The sequence below is a fragment of the Rhododendron vialii genome, chromosome 1a (genome assembly GCF_030253575.1).
Source record: "Rhododendron vialii isolate Sample 1 chromosome 1a, ASM3025357v1".
In the NCBI taxonomy this organism is placed as follows: Eukaryota; Viridiplantae; Streptophyta; class Magnoliopsida; order Ericales; family Ericaceae; genus Rhododendron; species Rhododendron vialii.
Genome location: NC_080557.1, coordinates 5,691,724 through 5,708,118, shown reverse-complemented (window position 1 = coordinate 5,708,118; position 16,395 = coordinate 5,691,724). Strand labels below are relative to the sequence as shown.

Below are 16,395 nucleotides of genomic sequence, written 5' to 3'. Positions count from 1 at the left end.
TGATTGAGATACTGTTATCTCATCTGTTTTAACAGTATCTCAACCAATACATTTCAGCCAGTAAATTTCACAAAAATTAAAAGAGATAACGCTATATCAAGAGGAATAACAACTGGAAGAGGAAGAAGAAGAAGAAAAAAAAATGAGGAGGAAGAAGACGTAAAAAAGGCGACGGAAGATGATGTTAAACCAAAACATTTGCAATATATGTAACTACTTGGTGTGCAATTATACAAATTTTAGCACCACATCTGTGTTTTTTTTCAAGCTCCTTAATGCGAAAAAAATGATTTGATTTGTCTAGAATTGCATGAACAAACCATTTACACCCATCTGCCTTAAAAGCACACTCAGCTGTCATTCTTGATTGGTCATTCTTCAAATACTTGAACCTAAATCCAACTTTAATTGCATACTTACACAAAGATAACCTAAAATCCTTAACACCACCTCTAAATTCTTAACCAACATGACTAATCAAATATGCCCAATCAGCAGAAAGTCTTTTTGTCTCATGATAAGGACAAAACTTTTCAAGAGGACCCTCAACAATTTCAAAATGTGAACTACTAGTTACTCTACCATTTCCATTGCTACGACTGCTTTCACTGATTTCAAAACGGCTACTAACCCTACAATTACCGTCTTCAACAGATACCTCAACAAAACGAGCACCATATGCAGCAGCTAAATCCATCATATTACGAAAATCATCATCATTCTCAAGGAGTACATTAAGATGATCACAAACAGAATACAATAACCTCGTTGATACTAAACCATTCCACTTGTTAGAAATACTTCCAATAAGATCCTCAAATTGATAACCTTCTGTCACCTTAACAACAAGACTATAGGATCCATATTTGCATAATAAAAGAATAGAAGAATCCATTTCAACTTCAAAAAACAGTTCAGTCTGTAAATAAATAACATTATATCAGAATAAACAAATCAGATACACATATCTCAAAAAAGTAGTCTATCTATGAGAACAAAACAATAGATAATGTTATTTTAACAAAAACAGTCTCAGTATTTACCAGAACAAAGAAATAGATATAATGCTATCTCAGCAAATAAACAAAAATAGAAAGAGATAACAATATCTCAGCAAATACAGTTCATTGTGATACACATATCTCAGCAACAATAATTTTTGTATTTATCAGAATAAAGTAATAGATAATGTTATCTCAACAAAAAATAATCTCAGTATCTATCAGAATAAAGCAATAGATAACGTTATCTCAACAAATAAACTCTATAAATACAAAAATAAAAGAACACAGCAAAAATCAAAATAAATACTGAGACAGAGAAGAACACAGCGACAGAGAAGCATCACCACAGAGATCGCGAACAAAAAAAACTCCGAAGACAAAGATCGTGATCCTGATCGGGAGAGATCGTCACAAAGGGAAACGAGATCGTGATCGCAATACAGAATCGAGATCGTGAAAGTGATCATGATCCAAAACTGAGCTGTGATCGCGGGAAGAGAGAGAGAGAGAACCGAGCTGTGATCACAGGAAGAGAGAGAGAGAGAGAGAGAGAGAGAGAGAGAGGCGCACCAGCGAGCTCGTGCTGCTCGAGATCCAGAAACGGTTGGCACGTTGGGTTGAAAAGCAACAGGGAACAAAATTTAAAAATAACACATTATATATACACGCTAGTTAGGGCATTTTGGTCTAAAAACGGACTATAGACCTAATAAATGTTGCAGTAATAGACCTTCACCATTATTACACATTGAGCTGGACTAAATACCCAAAACCACCTTCAAAACGGACCCTAGTCCAATTTACCTTATAATATTTTTACAGTAGGACGAAGCTTTTTAATGGTCGTATGACTTTAGAACACGTTATAGTTTGATTCCCTAATATGAAAGCGAGAAAACAAATAGTACTACGCACCTTTTTGAATTATAAGTTCCGATAATTATTAGTGTACGTAGAAAATTTTTAAAAGCAAAGCTACTTTAATTAATTGCCACCAAGTCTTGAAAGTCTCTTTTTTCCACAAAGATATATATAATGTTAAAAACAACCTGAAGTGGGTGATCATTAGCCTGGACCAACTTTAGGACTAATCAAATTAATTTAGCTTCCATGTAGTGTTCAAATCACGAGTTAATTAATATTACTTTTACTTTCTCGTGCATATCGTTCTTTCTGTTATCTAACCACGCCAGACCCAACTAGCACGGTAAATTAAACTAATCCGATTTTTAATTTGTACTAGAAAGTCGGTTTTCAATATACGTACCGATTGAGGGCCCAGGCTCTAGCTCGCTACCAACATGTGACTAAGCACTCACTTCTTTCAAATCTTGGGTATTACAAATCCGAATTTTTCACTTCTCCTTCATTGCATTATCCTAGCAATCTCTCTGGTTTCCGTGGTTGCAGAGTGCATCCTACACATCAATTGAAAACAAGAGCGGGGCGCTGATACCATTTGTAACGCTCCGACAACTGGCAATTGACCTCCCTTCCAGATTTCTCTGATAGTAATTATAATGTCCCATCTCTAGAACACTGATCTAATAACTTGTTGGAGTACAATAACCACATGGCCCAAAATTCTTAAGCTAAAATCAAACTAGTACTACTCCCCTCCGTCCAAATTTAATTGTTCATCGTTCTATTCTAACCAGCTAAAAAATTAGTTATATCTTTAAATCTGTAATAAATTTCATGTCGAATATGGATCTTGTTTGATAAATCTCAATTAATTCTTTAACAAAATATTTTCGAAATCACCTAAAACATTATAAATTACAAGATATAATCAATTGAAAATAGACCCTTATTTTTTAAGTACTTTTTTGGATTTCTGGAATGGGGCCTAATAGTTTTTATGGTTCCTCATATATCTAAGATCACATATGTAGATTTTTAACGTGAAACAGAGTGTTACAGCTCTTGTTGGTTCTTGTTTTTAAAATTCTAGGATCACACACACTCCCAAGGAATAGACACCACACTTGTGTGTATGTATTTCTGTGTTTGATTCTGGCCCTTGGCCTCTATGAGCTTGTGCGTAAAATTGTACATGTCACAAGCATTCTTACGTTTTCATTTATTGTTAATGTTTTTTTCCAAAATTTCAGGGTAAAGTACACTTTGCACCCTTGGAATTTTTGCTTGGTGTCACTTTGCCCCTCAGACTTTCAATTTCGATCGATTGCCGAGCCCTCACATTTTCGGTCAAATGTCAATGTCCCCCTAACCGTTGAATCCGATTAGTTTCCGTCAGGAAACAATATCAATTCAGTGGTCCTAGGTTTAATAATTTTACCATCATTATTATCCTATAAGAATATTCTAATATAGCTACGAAAATAAAAAGAGTATAAACACGTATTTTTATAGACAGTGGTGTATCTGATCATTCCCCCTTTTCAAATCAAGTCTATTACTATTTTAATATTTTTTATTTTTCGTGGAGACTCGGATAATGAATCGTTTTTAACACGGAACTATATAGAAAACAGCTTTGAAAAAGGACTAAATATGCAAAAAGTAAAGAAACATCACCCCAAAAGTTACGCCAAACACAGTCCCAGGAACAAGTAACATGTTGTCCCACAAACAGAGCGATTACTTAATTAGGTCCGTTCCAGAACATCTTCTTAAAAAATAAGTACTTATTTCATATTTTAAAATTCAAAAATAATGTAAATGAAAAATAATTTTTCAATTCTTTTTGCACTGTATAAAAGATCTCAATGAGATCTATCAAACAAGATCCATATTGATAGAAAAATTATTTGCGTAAGCACATAATTTTTGAACTTGAAATTACATTATTAAAAAATAAGTACTTCTTTCCCTTTCAGAAACGAGGCCTTAATATTCCTGTAACATCAGCACATGGTGCTCCAGCACTCTTTCCCACCACACATTAAGAGAGAGCCACACCACATAGTGGTGGAGTCAGCCCTTGTCCGAGACAGCCGCTTTACTCACCTATATATTTAAACACTACCTTTGAGCTCTTAGTACGCAAGAGAACCTGTAACACCAGCAGAGTGCAGTTCTTCATAAAAGAGAGGTAGATATGGAAAGTAGTTTGTTATTTTGGGTGATGATGATGTCGGTGTTGGGATGGCGTTGCTTTGGGTGTTTGGAGCAAGAGAGGCATGCTCTCTTGACTCTCAAAGCCAACATCAATTACCCTTATTTTGACGCCGATGGCGATTTGCCATCTTGGGAGGCAGAATCGGCTCTTAGCTGTTGTGAATGGGAAAGAGTTGAATGCAACAACTCAACTGGGCGTGTGACTGGACTATCTCTAGCCGGAGCAATGACTGTAGACGTAGAGTTCGTAGATGGAAGCCCGTCATGGTTTGAAGAAGAAGACGAGGAAGTCGGATATTTCAATGGCTCTTTGTTTCTTCCCTTTGAAGAACTCGTGAATCTTGACTTGAGTGACAATAATATATCTTCTTGGCCTCAAAATGAAGGCAAGTTCATTCCACACAAGTAACTGTTGTATTCAGTAGCTTTCTAATTCGTTTCTCTGATCAGGTGATTGATACCAGACTTCTGGACGATTTTTTCTTTTCTTTTAATTTTCTTTTCAGGATTTGAAACCCTCTGGAGATTAGGAAATCTTGAAGTCCTTGACTTAAGTGATAATTACTTCAACTACAGTATATTACCATCCTTAAGTGGGCTTTCTTCGCTCAAGTATCTATATCTTGCACGGAATCGGCTGGAGGGATCAAATCATTCTGACAGTTAAGTCCTCATAGTTTCTTATCTCTCCGAGTTAAACAATACTCAAACCTCAAGACGACTAGCAGGCTTGAGGAATATTAACTGTTAAACTGTTTGGTTGCAGGTTTTAGAGGACTAGCAGGCTTGAAGAATCTGCAGGTCCTCGACTTGAGTGGAAACTTGTTGAATAGAACCATTCAATCATTATTAAGTGAGCTTTTTATATTGATTTTGATACTCCACTTTTAGATAACAACACTCTAACATTTTGTCTTTTAGTTGTCAGCCATTTTTTTCTCTTTTAATTTTGTTTCTTAATTTAATTCCTATGTGTTTCATTGGTATGCGCAGGATTAGATGACTTTGTTAGTTTGAAGTTGTTGGATTTAAGTTCTACCCAAATCAAAAGCTTTGAACTCGTCCAAGGTATTAATTAAAAGGAAATTAATATGAATTTCACTGCTCGAATCTTGTCCTTGCTCTTTTTCCTTTTTGGCTTATATTAATTTTGTCGAGTTGGTGAAAATTTCCAAAGTCTGTGATGAAAATTTTCCAATCCATAAGGGTTGGAAAGGATCACCTTACCCAGGAGAGTCTTGCTCTTCATTAGTTGTAGTCACTCTTTCATGCGGTTTTCCTTGTATGGAGCCAAAATATCCTCCATCCAGTGTCGAAGCCAAGATTTGGCTAGGGGTGGCACTTTTTTCTATGGAAGTTCACTTATAATTCGCCGCATGATTTTCGTATAAGTACGAAGGGAAAGTGCCACCCCCACCCCCCATTTATCTCCACCCCTGCCTCCATGTGATCATTAATTCTTTACCTCTTGTACACAGGATTATCAAGTCTAAGCAATTTGGAGGATTTATATTTGGGTGGGTCCTGCCTTGACGACAACTTTCTGCAAAGCATTGGAGTCTTGGCATCGCTTAACGTCTTGGCTTTGTCTAATTGTTGCCTCAGAGGCAATCTACCTACTCAAGGTAATTTTCAATCCCCAAGAGTAAGTATACATTCCAATGATTTCATCAAACTCATCTTCCTGCTTTCATCTTCTTTTATCGATTCGTTACATATTGTGTAGGATTGTGCGAACTGAGAAACCTCCAAGAGCTAGATCTTAGTGGAAATCAACTTGAAGGGGCTCTTCCTCCATGTTTGGGAAACTTGAAAGATCTTCGAGTACTCGATCTCTCTGATAACCAATTGACTGGAAATATCGCCTCATCTCCCCTCATTACTCTTACATCACTTGTATATCTTTCACTTTCATCCAATCACTTCCTAGTTCCACTCTCGTTCGGGTCATTTGTTAACCATTCCAACCTCAAAGTCATTTTTTGTGATAACAACCTATTCCTTGCAGAAAATGAATCGACCACTTGTGCACCAACGTTCCAACTCAATTTTCTCTCACTCTCAAATGGAACCAAGGGCAATTACGGTATAGCTTTTCCAAGCTTTCTGTATTGCCAATATGACTTGAGAATTGTCGAAATCTCCCACAACAACTTGAATGGAACATTTCCCAGCTGGCTGCTAGAGAATAATGCAAGACTGGAGGGTCTATATCTAAGTGATAACTCCCTTGTTGGGCCTTTGGAATTTCCATCTCATCCTCACCTCAACATTTTAGCCATAGATATCTCCAACAATGAACTAGGCAGCCGGATTCCACCAAATATAAGCCTAATGTTTCCAAACTTGACTGAAGTACGTATGTCTGGAAATGTATTTGAGGGAAATCTTATCACTCATCTTTTCCGTGATATGAATGACTTATGGTTTATAGACTTGTCTAACAATCTTTTGTCAGGAGTTTTGCCGGACTACTTTACAACACGTTGCGCTACTTTGAATATCATCAGATTATCAAACAATAATTTGTCTGGAAAATTGTCTCCTAGTGTTTTTAATCTAACTTCATTGGTCAGTCTGTATTTGGATGGAAACAATTTTACAGGAAATATCCCAGAAAGTTTGTCTCTTTCTGTGTTGCAGACACTTGACATTAGTGATAACCACTTCTCAGGGAATCTTCCCAGATGGATTGTAAATATAAGTGGTTTAAGAGAATTAGTGATGCCAAAAAATCATTTCCACGGTTCCATTCCGTTAGAGTTTTGCCAACTCCAGAACCTTTGGTTTTTGGACCTTTCCAATAACAATCTCACTGGATTTGTACCATCTTGCCTACTCAACATTCGACATCTTTACCTGCGTAGAAATAGGTTAGAAGGTCCAATGCCAGATGGAATTGCTGCGTATTCTTTTTTGATAACGTTAGACCTAAGCGAGAACTCTCTTTCTGGGATCATTCCAACTTGGTTTAGCTCCCTTTCTTCATTAACCATTCTTCTCTTGAAATCTAACAATTTCCAAGGTGATATTCCTAGTCAGTTGTGCCAATTAGACCGATTGGCAATGCTTGATGTTTCTCGAAATAATCTTTCTGGTTCGTTGCCACCTTGCTTGGGCAAGATAAATCGTTTTGGAACCAATGACATGACACTCCCTTTTTATGTAGCGGGTGGGTTCATTTTGAAGCAATCGTTTTTGTTCGTGAATAGCACAATGTTATCCCAAACAAGAAAAGACTCCTGGCGCTATGATTCTCCAAACGGCTATGGAAAATATGATTTGAAACAAGTTGTGGTGTTCAACACTAAGTGGAATTCCTATTCTTACAACGCCAAAATCCTCTCCATCATGTCAGGCATTGATTTCTCTTTCAACCAATTTACTGGTGAAATCCCACCTGAAATTGGAAACTTGAGCCACATCCGTGCACTGAACTTGTCGCATAACAATTTATCCGGGCCCATTCCGGCAACGTTCTCAAACCTGAGGCAATTAGAGAGTTTGGATCTTTCTTACAACTTCTTGAAAGGGGAAATCCCCTCTCAACTAGTTGACTTGAACTCCTTGGCAGTCTTCAGCGTGGCACACAACGACTTATCAGGTAAAACTCCAGACCGGAAGGGTCAATTTGCGACTTTTGAGGAAAGTAGCTATGATGAGAATCCTCTTCTCTGTGGACCTCCACTGCATAACAGTTGCAATAAGATTGTGGCACAGCCGCAGGTGCCAAACGCCCCAGAGAATCAGGAAGCAGATAGTTGGTTAGACGCGAATGCTTTCTACGGGAGTTTTGTTGGTTCGTACATAACAGTCTTGCTCGGAATCATTCTGGTTCTTTATATCAATCCTTACTGGCGGAGGGCATGGTTCAACCTCATTGGACTGTGCTTGACAGAAAGCTACTACTTTGTTGTGGATAACTTTCCCAGGCTGTCCATGTTCCGAAAGACATAGCTGAAGCCAATGTACTAGTTGTGACTTTGTTTGTGTCCCTTTTTCTCAAGGTTCATCCAATAAATCTTTACTCTCTGTTTAGCTTCTGTACGTTAAAGCTTGTTCCTCTGTAACGAAAGTGCACTCAAGGTGACGTCTTTTTAACGATTGAAGTTCCTTTGTAAATGTAAACTTTGCCAAGGTTTTTAACTGGTTTTGTGGATTCTCTTTTGTCTGTGTTCGATTTGATTGGATATGGATATAATATATCTATGGTGTTTGGCAGAGGCTGGAAATAATGCATTAGTGTTCAATTTTTATTATGGTAAATGAGTTGCAATATTTGTATGTTCACAAAGTCACCTTTGGTTTGGTGTGTGGTTTAGAAGTACGGGTATGGACACAGGACCATGATACGACCAGACATGATGTAAATATATTTCTTGTATACCGCTCTCTTGAATGAAGGAAGCATGGTAATGTGCACAGATTTGGGTCTCTATACTTGCCCTCTCTGATGCCCTTCGACTTTGATTTGGGGGCATGGTTCAATAGCAAATATCCGTTTAGCTCCTCGGTTCTTTGTGTGTATGTGTGTGAGGGTGGGGGAAGCCACAACTGGGCGTTAACAGAATAGGAATAGGATTTGTCTTGTTGGAAAAAAAAAAAATTTCACATCCGAAACTAAAAATACTAGTAAATTCCAAAGTGGGGGAGGGTGGTCTTGGCCCCACCCAACCCCTACATGGCTTTGCCATTATGGGGCAGGCAACGAAACAACGTTATCAAATGGTATAAAATCCGGATCATTAATTGTAGAGAATGACGGTCCAGATAAAATAATACACCATGTAGCTCGCCTGGAGCGCTACAGGGTCCTCGAATCCATGATGAACCCCTTGCGTTTATGTCATCCGTAACACGAAGTCTATTTACGTTTTGATAAAAATGTTTGAATTCGACTCCCATACTAAAGATTCCTACGTTATAATTAGATACCAATTAAACGAATACCGCTCAGGTTTAATGAACCTATGTTCACGTTTAATCATTTCAACTTAATTAATTTACTCCATTAATTACAAATGTTAGAACACAAAGTGTAACCACTTAATCAAATTTACCTAATTAATCATGTCCTATAGGTAAGGGGCGTTTGTTCTGATAAGATTAATTCCAGAATTCAAAGAAATTTTTTTAGTGCAGAGATATCTTTTTTTCATATTCAATCAAGAGGGAGGAGGAAGCCATGGCCATCAGACATAGTTCCCCAAGCAACGGGCGTTTGTTTCTACTGATTTCATGCGTCGTTTTGGGTTTGGGTTTGGGTAAAAACTTCTTATCTCAACTCATATTGTTAAATTTCCACATTTACTCGTTATTTTCTACAAAGTTCGTTTGGAATTTAAATAGTTTCAGGACTCGTCGATATCCAAAAAAAATAAAAATGGACGCTAAGAATTGGGGACGTGAAGGAAAACATATGGACTTCCCCTCTCAAAAAATTCGAGAGACCAATCACCATGTTAAAGAGACTTACACATGTTTTTGACCGTGTCGTGTCATGCAGAGAGCTCTATATATGTCTATAAATCTTTTTTTTTCTTTTATGATTAAAAAAGGGTAGTGAATTCATGAAAGGAAATATCTACAAGTTTTTTTTGTGTCGATAAATGATCTAGGCTAAATTTTCTTCACTCATTTTTTGTTTACTCATGCGAAATTTCAAAACTACGTACCTTATCACGTGTAAAAAGAAGAGTTAGAAGGAAAATAAAAAGTTGGAGGTACAAGATTACCCTTCTTTTACCAATGTTTTTGCTTTTATTTTGCCGTGCGAAAGAGGAATCTTCTAATTTTAATCAATAAGAATAAAAGAAACGTAGGTATACTTCTAGGCAAACCTCCACTATACTGTCTCTGCGCCCATACCTCCTTCATCACCGAGCGGTCGTTCAAGAGCCTTAACTGATGATTCAAACTGTTTCCCTCTCAAACGATGAAGCTTATCTCCCCATCATTTCACTGGCCGACCTTGACCCCTGTTATTTGCAGATAGTACTAGCAATTTTCTCATTGAAAAGTTAATTTCTTTATGTTTTTTGCTCAGTTTATTGTAAAGATTTTTACTGGTTGAATCACAGGGCAAGCAATTGACCGAGACATGTGCAAGTTTATACCGGGACGCTGCATCAAATTGAAAACCGACTGTAACCAGTCCTGCTATGACAAAACCTACACAAATGGAGGTGTATGCAGGAAGTTGACCCCAAACTTCTTAGCTTGCTGCTGTAACAAGGAGGAGTGATATAAAGAAGAAATTACAGGAAGCAGAAGGCCGGAAAAAATGAAGTTTAGGCCTAGGAGATAAATACACGAAATTCGCATAAATTTTTGGTTTTCTTTTTCTCGGCTTTATACATAGCCTAGAAGATGCATTGGAATGTAACGTAGTCTCAACTTATATAAATTATCCGTTCTATCTAACCGCTCTACGCAACAGTTGTAATCACCACAAAGCGTCAGTCGTTATATATGTTTTTTTAGAATTTTCATGTTCACTTTTCCAAGACTCTTGGCGCGAAAAAATGGTCACCGAAAAAGTGGTGGAAGCTATTATGGAATAGGAATAGCTTTCATGTCCATGATATTTATTCCACATTTCACCTCTAATAACAAAACCCATGCCTCCCTTAGCAGTTTCCTTAACAAAAGCTCCATCAACATTGATTTTGATCAGGGCCAGCCCAAGAGGTCACTACCTTGGGCCTCTACATTTTGGGCAAAAAATGGAACACTCCTTCTTAGATAAGTATATATATTTTCTGTGCTCCACTATAATACTAACTCCTTTGATTGTTTAGCGGTAAACTGTTTGCTCTTTCACATAAGGACAATGCTACTCACAAAACCTCTCACATACATGTGGGACCTATAGATAGTAGTATGTGTGGAGCCCATACGTATATGAGAGGTTGTATTTGAATTATTGTGTGAGTATCATTTTTGTTCACGTAAGATACTTGAGTTCAAATCCTGGTAGGATACTTTTTTGGAGTGTATGTTTGCCAAAAAAAAAAAAAATTTATCACACAAATTGGAGCTATTATGATTCAAACCCGAGTCCATTGACTATTATAGCAACCGGACAAGCTATTAAGGCCAAAATATTTACCATGTTAAATAGTATGAACGAAAATGATATATAGATAAGTATTTTTGTTTATTATTTTTAAATTAAGATATTTATGTAGGGCCCGTTTCACCATTCCACCTAGGACATTCAAATATCTTGAATCGGCCCTGATTTTGATAACCCCGTGAGGCGGCGGTTGCCAAGCCGGAGCTGCCTCTGGTTGATTGGTTTCGCTCGCAGTCCTCATTTCCACGGTAGCTTGGCAATATTCGTTAAACTTATCACAAGAGAAGATAATAAAAACAAAATAATCCTAATCTCTAACTTATCATTGCACGTAAAAAGTGGTAGGCATAAAAATAGACACTGCCAAATTTCTTGCAGCATTTATTAAGAAACTGTCAAACTTTGTATTTCTTGCACCATTTAAAAATTTGATTTTTACACCCTCCTAATTGATGCGAACAGAATGAAACCCGCAACCTTGTAGTTCCATAATTATCTCTCTCTCAATCCTATCTCTCTCTTCCTTTCTCTCAACCCTAGCCACCACAACTCCTCAATCTTCTCCCTTCCCCTCCCTCCGTGGGTTCCATACCCGTGTGCAGCGGCGGGAGGGGAAGGCCATGGTACTACCGACTCCCTTTATTTGTTTTTATTTTTTTCCCTTCTGTCTCTCCAGATCTACAACTTGTCATTTGATCTGTGAGAGTTTTGTCTCTCGTTCAACGAGAGTTATTAGTTTCGTCTTTGGACGAATTTTGTCTACAGATCGGATTCTCTTAATCGAGGTTGTTTCACAATAATATCTGTGCTCAGCGTTCTATCCCTATACGATATCTTTGGCGAGGCAACCCCTGATAGCTTGGCAGATCTGTAGTTCTTGGGAGTTCATTGGTGCATTCATACTTGAGTGGAGTGCATCTGATTATCTCGGTATTTGGTGTCTTTTGTCTTTAAAAGTCTCTCTATTGTGTTAGGCCACGTCTAAGTTAGGATGAAAGATATCGATTGTCTTGTAATCAATTTACTTGTTTTTTATTTGTTAGACGATTAGTTTAGCTTTATCCAAGTTCTTTGTAATGATTTCATTTTGTAAGTGTTATTGGGCGTTTATCAATACAATCTTTTTACTTTTGACAAAAAAAAAATTGATGCGAACACTTCTTTTTTCGTCTTTTAGTAGATAAATTTACGAAACAGTCCCCACATGCAAACACTTTTAACATATTCTAGGAAATGTTGAGTGTTTGCATTAATTAGGAGAGTATAAAGATCAATTTTTACCATTTATTAAGAAATTTACAAAAGTTGTATGTTTTCACGTGTCAAATTTCTTGCACTATATATTAGTAAGAAATTACTAACACAAGTTATAATTTAAAAAAATAAACACACTTATGAGGATTAGTACTACACACCAAACCTTTAAAATCTACTCCCTCCGTCCCTTTATTATGGTCCAGTATTCCATTTTGGGCTGTCCCTTAATAAGTGTCCATTTGGTAAAGTTAGTGGGTAAAAGTTGGTACATTGTCTATTTTGTCCCTAAAAATAGATTCCATTTTAAAAAGTTAGTGAGTAAAAAGTGTAATGATGATGGGTAAGTAGGGAAAGTGGAGGAAAAAGTTGATGTGAAAAGTATAATGATGATGTTTTTTTAATAAGTTGGAATTACGAAGTAGGACATTTAAAAAGGGACGGAGGGAGTATCATTTTATGTCATTTTCAACATGTACTACACCCCTTACCTCTTGTATATATAAACTAAGGCTGTTCACGGTTCGGATTGGATCGGATTCCAATGAAATCAATTCTAATCCATATCTCACGATTTTTGGAAAATATTGCAATCCAATCGTAATCCAAAAGTTTCACGGTTCGGTTCCAATCCGAACTGTGAGTCACGGTCCGATCCTGATTTTATCCACGAATTTCCTTCTATAAAAATAAAATGATGCTACTGCCAACTAAAAATGCAAAGTGCAAATACTTATTAGTTATGACATTTCATAACATCACACTTATTATCCCTTAAGTTTTATATATCGTCATAATAATGTAAAATTGTTAGAAAAAAATTCATAACAATTAGTAAAGTTACAATTATTTATAAATATTACACATATAGATGTATACTTTAAATATTTCACAGTTCGGTTCGGTTAATCCAAGGTTTCGAAATGAAAATCCAATTTTAATCCGTATCTCACGGTTTTTTAATTTTTGAATTTGTGTTCGAACCATTGATCCAGGGATAAAATCCAAAAGGCATGGATCGGTTCGATCCGGACCGGTTTCATGATTTTTGATTTTTCTTGGATAGCCCTAATATAAACAAGTATTCAAAAATATCATCCATTCAACATTAACATGGCAAAATCATCAATATTTGATTCAAGATCTCATGAGAAACAATGGATCAACCAGATCAAAAAAATTGTGGAAGAAGAAGTCAAAGTTGACATGGAAGTTCCTGCGTGCATCTTTAACATTCCTGCAGCTCTAGCTTCTTTCAAGCCAGAAGCTTACATGCCTCAGCTTATGGGTTTGGGGCCGTACCACCATTGCGATCCCGATCTCTACGGTATGGAACTGTACAAGCTCGCTGCCGCAACTCGGCTCCAGAAGCAGTTCAAAACCCAGGAATTCGAGCTACTCGTGGATAAGCTTATGGAATTCGAGTACACGGTTCGGGCATGTTACGGTTGTTACCACAAGTATTTGGACATTGAAGGCAATACCCTAATGTGGATAATGGCCATTGATGGCTTGTTTTTGCTCGAATTTCTTCAGATATTTACGAACAAAGATGATTCTGAAGCAGCTCATTTAGTTGACTCCGCGGGAAGAAAATTGTTCCACGACTCGATCCTAAGTGATGTCATGCTGCTTGAGAACCAAATCCCCTTCTTTCTGTTCAGCAAAATCATATCCATCCAAATCTCGCAAGACGATCTTCATGATAACTGTTTGCCGTTGATCTTGACGACTTTTTGTCACTCGATTTCTCCTGTCAAACTAAAGGAGGACTTTCCTTTGACCAGAGTTCTCGATTGTTCCCATTTGTTAGACCTTTTGTACCATATGATCGTGCCCGCATTGGCAGACCAGTTAACTCAGGAAGCCCCCGGGACCCAAAAGAGTGTTACAGAGTCCAAATCAAGCCAACAAGCCGATTCAGCTAATTCCTGTCAAATTTTTACTACCCTTTGGGAAGTCTTATCCAGTCTTAAAATTATCAAGAAAATAGCAGACAGTGTTAAGAAGACTATTACTAGGGTTCCCGCGCTGTCCTTCCTAGCTGCGAAAGCCAAAGAAAGCATAAAACCTGAAAATTCGCAACCCAAACCAGTTCAAGTAGAGAAAATCATGATACCTTCAGCTTCAAACCTTTCCGAAATTGCAGGGGTGGAATTCTGCCCAACCACTGGTGACATTTTGACAATCAAGTTCGATGACAAGGAAAATTTTTTTTACCTTCCGATCATCACCTTGAACGTCCACTCGGAAGTCATAATACGAAACCTGATTGCGTACGAAGCATCAACAGCGTCCGATTCCCTTGTTTTTGCACGGCACACCGAGTTACTAGACGGCATTATTGACACTGCTGGGGATGCAAAATTGCTCAGGGAAAAGAAAATCATTGTAAACCAACTGAAAAGCGATGATGCGGTCTTACAACTGTTTGATGGGATTGGGAAATCTGTACGGTTAACGAATGCTCCATATTTCGATAAAACGATTGAGGATGTGAACAAGTTCTTCTATAATTCGCGGAGGGTTCGGATTTATTCCGGCGTGAGGAAGTATGTGTTTGGTTCTTGGAAGATTTTGACAGTTTTTGCAGGCATTTTGCTCTTGTTGCTCACGGGTGTGCAGTCATTCTGTTCAGTTTACACCTGCCCTGATATGATCAACCCAGCTGTTCATAATTAGTGCATGTGTTCCGAATTTAGAACAATAAGGAGAATCTCCATTGTTTGGAATTTCTGCATTGTTTGGTTAATATTTGTAATCTTTCTTTGGTTCTTTGTGTTTTCGTTGTTGTGTGCATTAGAGTTCTTGTTTTGTTGTTCTTGTATAAACCAATATGATTCTTGATCTAGTGTAATGGATTGCTGTTTTTTGTTATGTTCCTCTTCTTTTTTGTTTTTGCTTACGAAAAGAGTGGAGGTGGGGGCAGCCAGGTGCAGGAACTGGCAACCCTCCTTGTGCGTGGTCACAAGGACACCAGACCCGCGGCGGAGACCCGAAACCCACCGGTGTGTGCACTGCCCCACCTGAGGCCGATGAAGACAATTGGCGGATCATGGGGTTCAAACAGGAGCAAGGAGGTGTTGGAACGCCTCGAACCCGTGACCACATGAGAGCCAAGCCGAATAGGAGTAAGAGTAACCCATTGCCATCTTGGCTACCACCCCGGATGGTATGTTCCTGTACTCAATTGAGTCACATCTTTCTTTTCATAACTCTGAGTCTGTCCGTCTAATTAGGAGTACCGGTTCCACCATCCACTAGTGGGCCTAATCGAAGCCAGACCCAACTAATCAATCGAGCCCCTGTTCTTCTAATTTTTTTATGGTGGTTTTAGGCACTTGTCTAAAATTTTCGACGAACTATACTCCGTAGCCCAATGACAGAAAAAATTCTTCTAAGCTGCAAATGGAAATCGTCGGTCGAACAATAATTTCAGTCTCTTGATTATCACATGCTAAACTTGCCCATCCTTGGAAAACTTGTAGCACTGCCTAGAAGAGAATTTTCGTTTGGGAAATTAAACTGGCGGATGTGAAAGCAATCTAATTTTAATTTTTCTGTAATCCACGTGATTATTGTTCCGTCAAGAAGTATCGTCGCGTCACACTACACAATTATCTACCTGTTTACATTATATATTCACCGTCTGTCGATGATCGACCGAAAAGTGACGATTATAAGAATGCTTCCTGTTTTATTTCTATTAATTCGTATTAATAATATAACTAGTTCGTATTTCCTTTATTTCCTTGTATTTTAATGAAATGCAGGACATTTGACATGTTCTTACACATGCTTCTACACATTTGGAAGTTGTGGAAAGTTTTTTGGACAAGTGGAAGTAAATGATTGAATGAAGACTAGTGAAGAAGTTAGAAAGTTATTTCTTACACATTTGTTGTTTTCTATAAATAGTCTTTTAAGACTTCATTGTAAACCATCTCCAACAAATTAAAGTCTATCTTTATTTGT

The 16,395-nt window shown here is 37.6% G+C and overlaps 2 protein-coding genes, 1 long non-coding RNA gene and 1 pseudogene across 3 annotated transcripts; all 4 read left to right on the top strand.

Moving 5' to 3' along the window:
* The first annotated feature begins 4,101 nt into the window (after window positions 1-4,101).
* Window positions 4,102-8,304, top strand: LOC131326875 (cuscuta receptor 1-like). Its single transcript, XM_058359786.1, has 6 exons — window positions 4,102-4,474; window positions 4,595-4,750; window positions 4,855-4,941; window positions 5,082-5,156; window positions 5,567-5,713; window positions 5,815-8,304. The coding sequence occupies exons 1-6, from the start codon at window positions 4,102-4,104 to the stop codon at window positions 8,043-8,045; spliced, it is 3,069 nt and encodes a 1,022-aa protein (XP_058215769.1). The 3' UTR covers window positions 8,046-8,304.
* Window positions 8,305-8,484: 180 nt separating this feature from the next.
* LOC131308708 (small nucleolar RNA snoR100) lies at window positions 8,485-8,586 on the top strand (annotated as a pseudogene).
* A 527-nt stretch (window positions 8,587-9,113) lies between these two features.
* On the top strand, window positions 9,114-10,579 carry LOC131299469 (uncharacterized). Its single transcript, XR_009190787.1, has 2 exons — window positions 9,114-9,352; window positions 10,169-10,579. It is a non-coding gene; the product is annotated as an uncharacterized LOC131299469 (long non-coding RNA).
* Window positions 10,580-13,542: 2,963 nt separating this feature from the next.
* Window positions 13,543-15,293, top strand: LOC131299456 (putative UPF0481 protein At3g02645). The gene has a single exon (XM_058325017.1). It carries the CDS (start codon window positions 13,627-13,629, stop codon window positions 15,100-15,102), a length of 1,476 nt encoding a protein of 491 aa, XP_058181000.1. The 5' UTR covers window positions 13,543-13,626; the 3' UTR covers window positions 15,103-15,293.
* Window positions 15,294-16,395: the final 1,102 nt, after the last annotated feature.

Coding starts and splice junctions, on each gene's coding strand:
- LOC131326875 (XM_058359786.1), top strand. CDS start 4,102: ATGTCGGTGTTGGGATGGCGTTGCTTTGGGTGTTTGGAGCAAGAGAGG. Junction 4,751..4,854: donor GGGATCAAATCATTCTGACA/GTTAAGTCCTCA, acceptor GTTTGGTTGCAG/GTTTTAGAGGACTAGCAGGC. Junction 4,942..5,081: donor AACCATTCAATCATTATTAA/GTGAGCTTTTTA, acceptor TGGTATGCGCAG/GATTAGATGACTTTGTTAGT.
- LOC131299456 (XM_058325017.1), top strand. CDS start 13,627: ATGGAAGTTCCTGCGTGCATCTTTAACATTCCTGCAGCTCTAGCTTCT.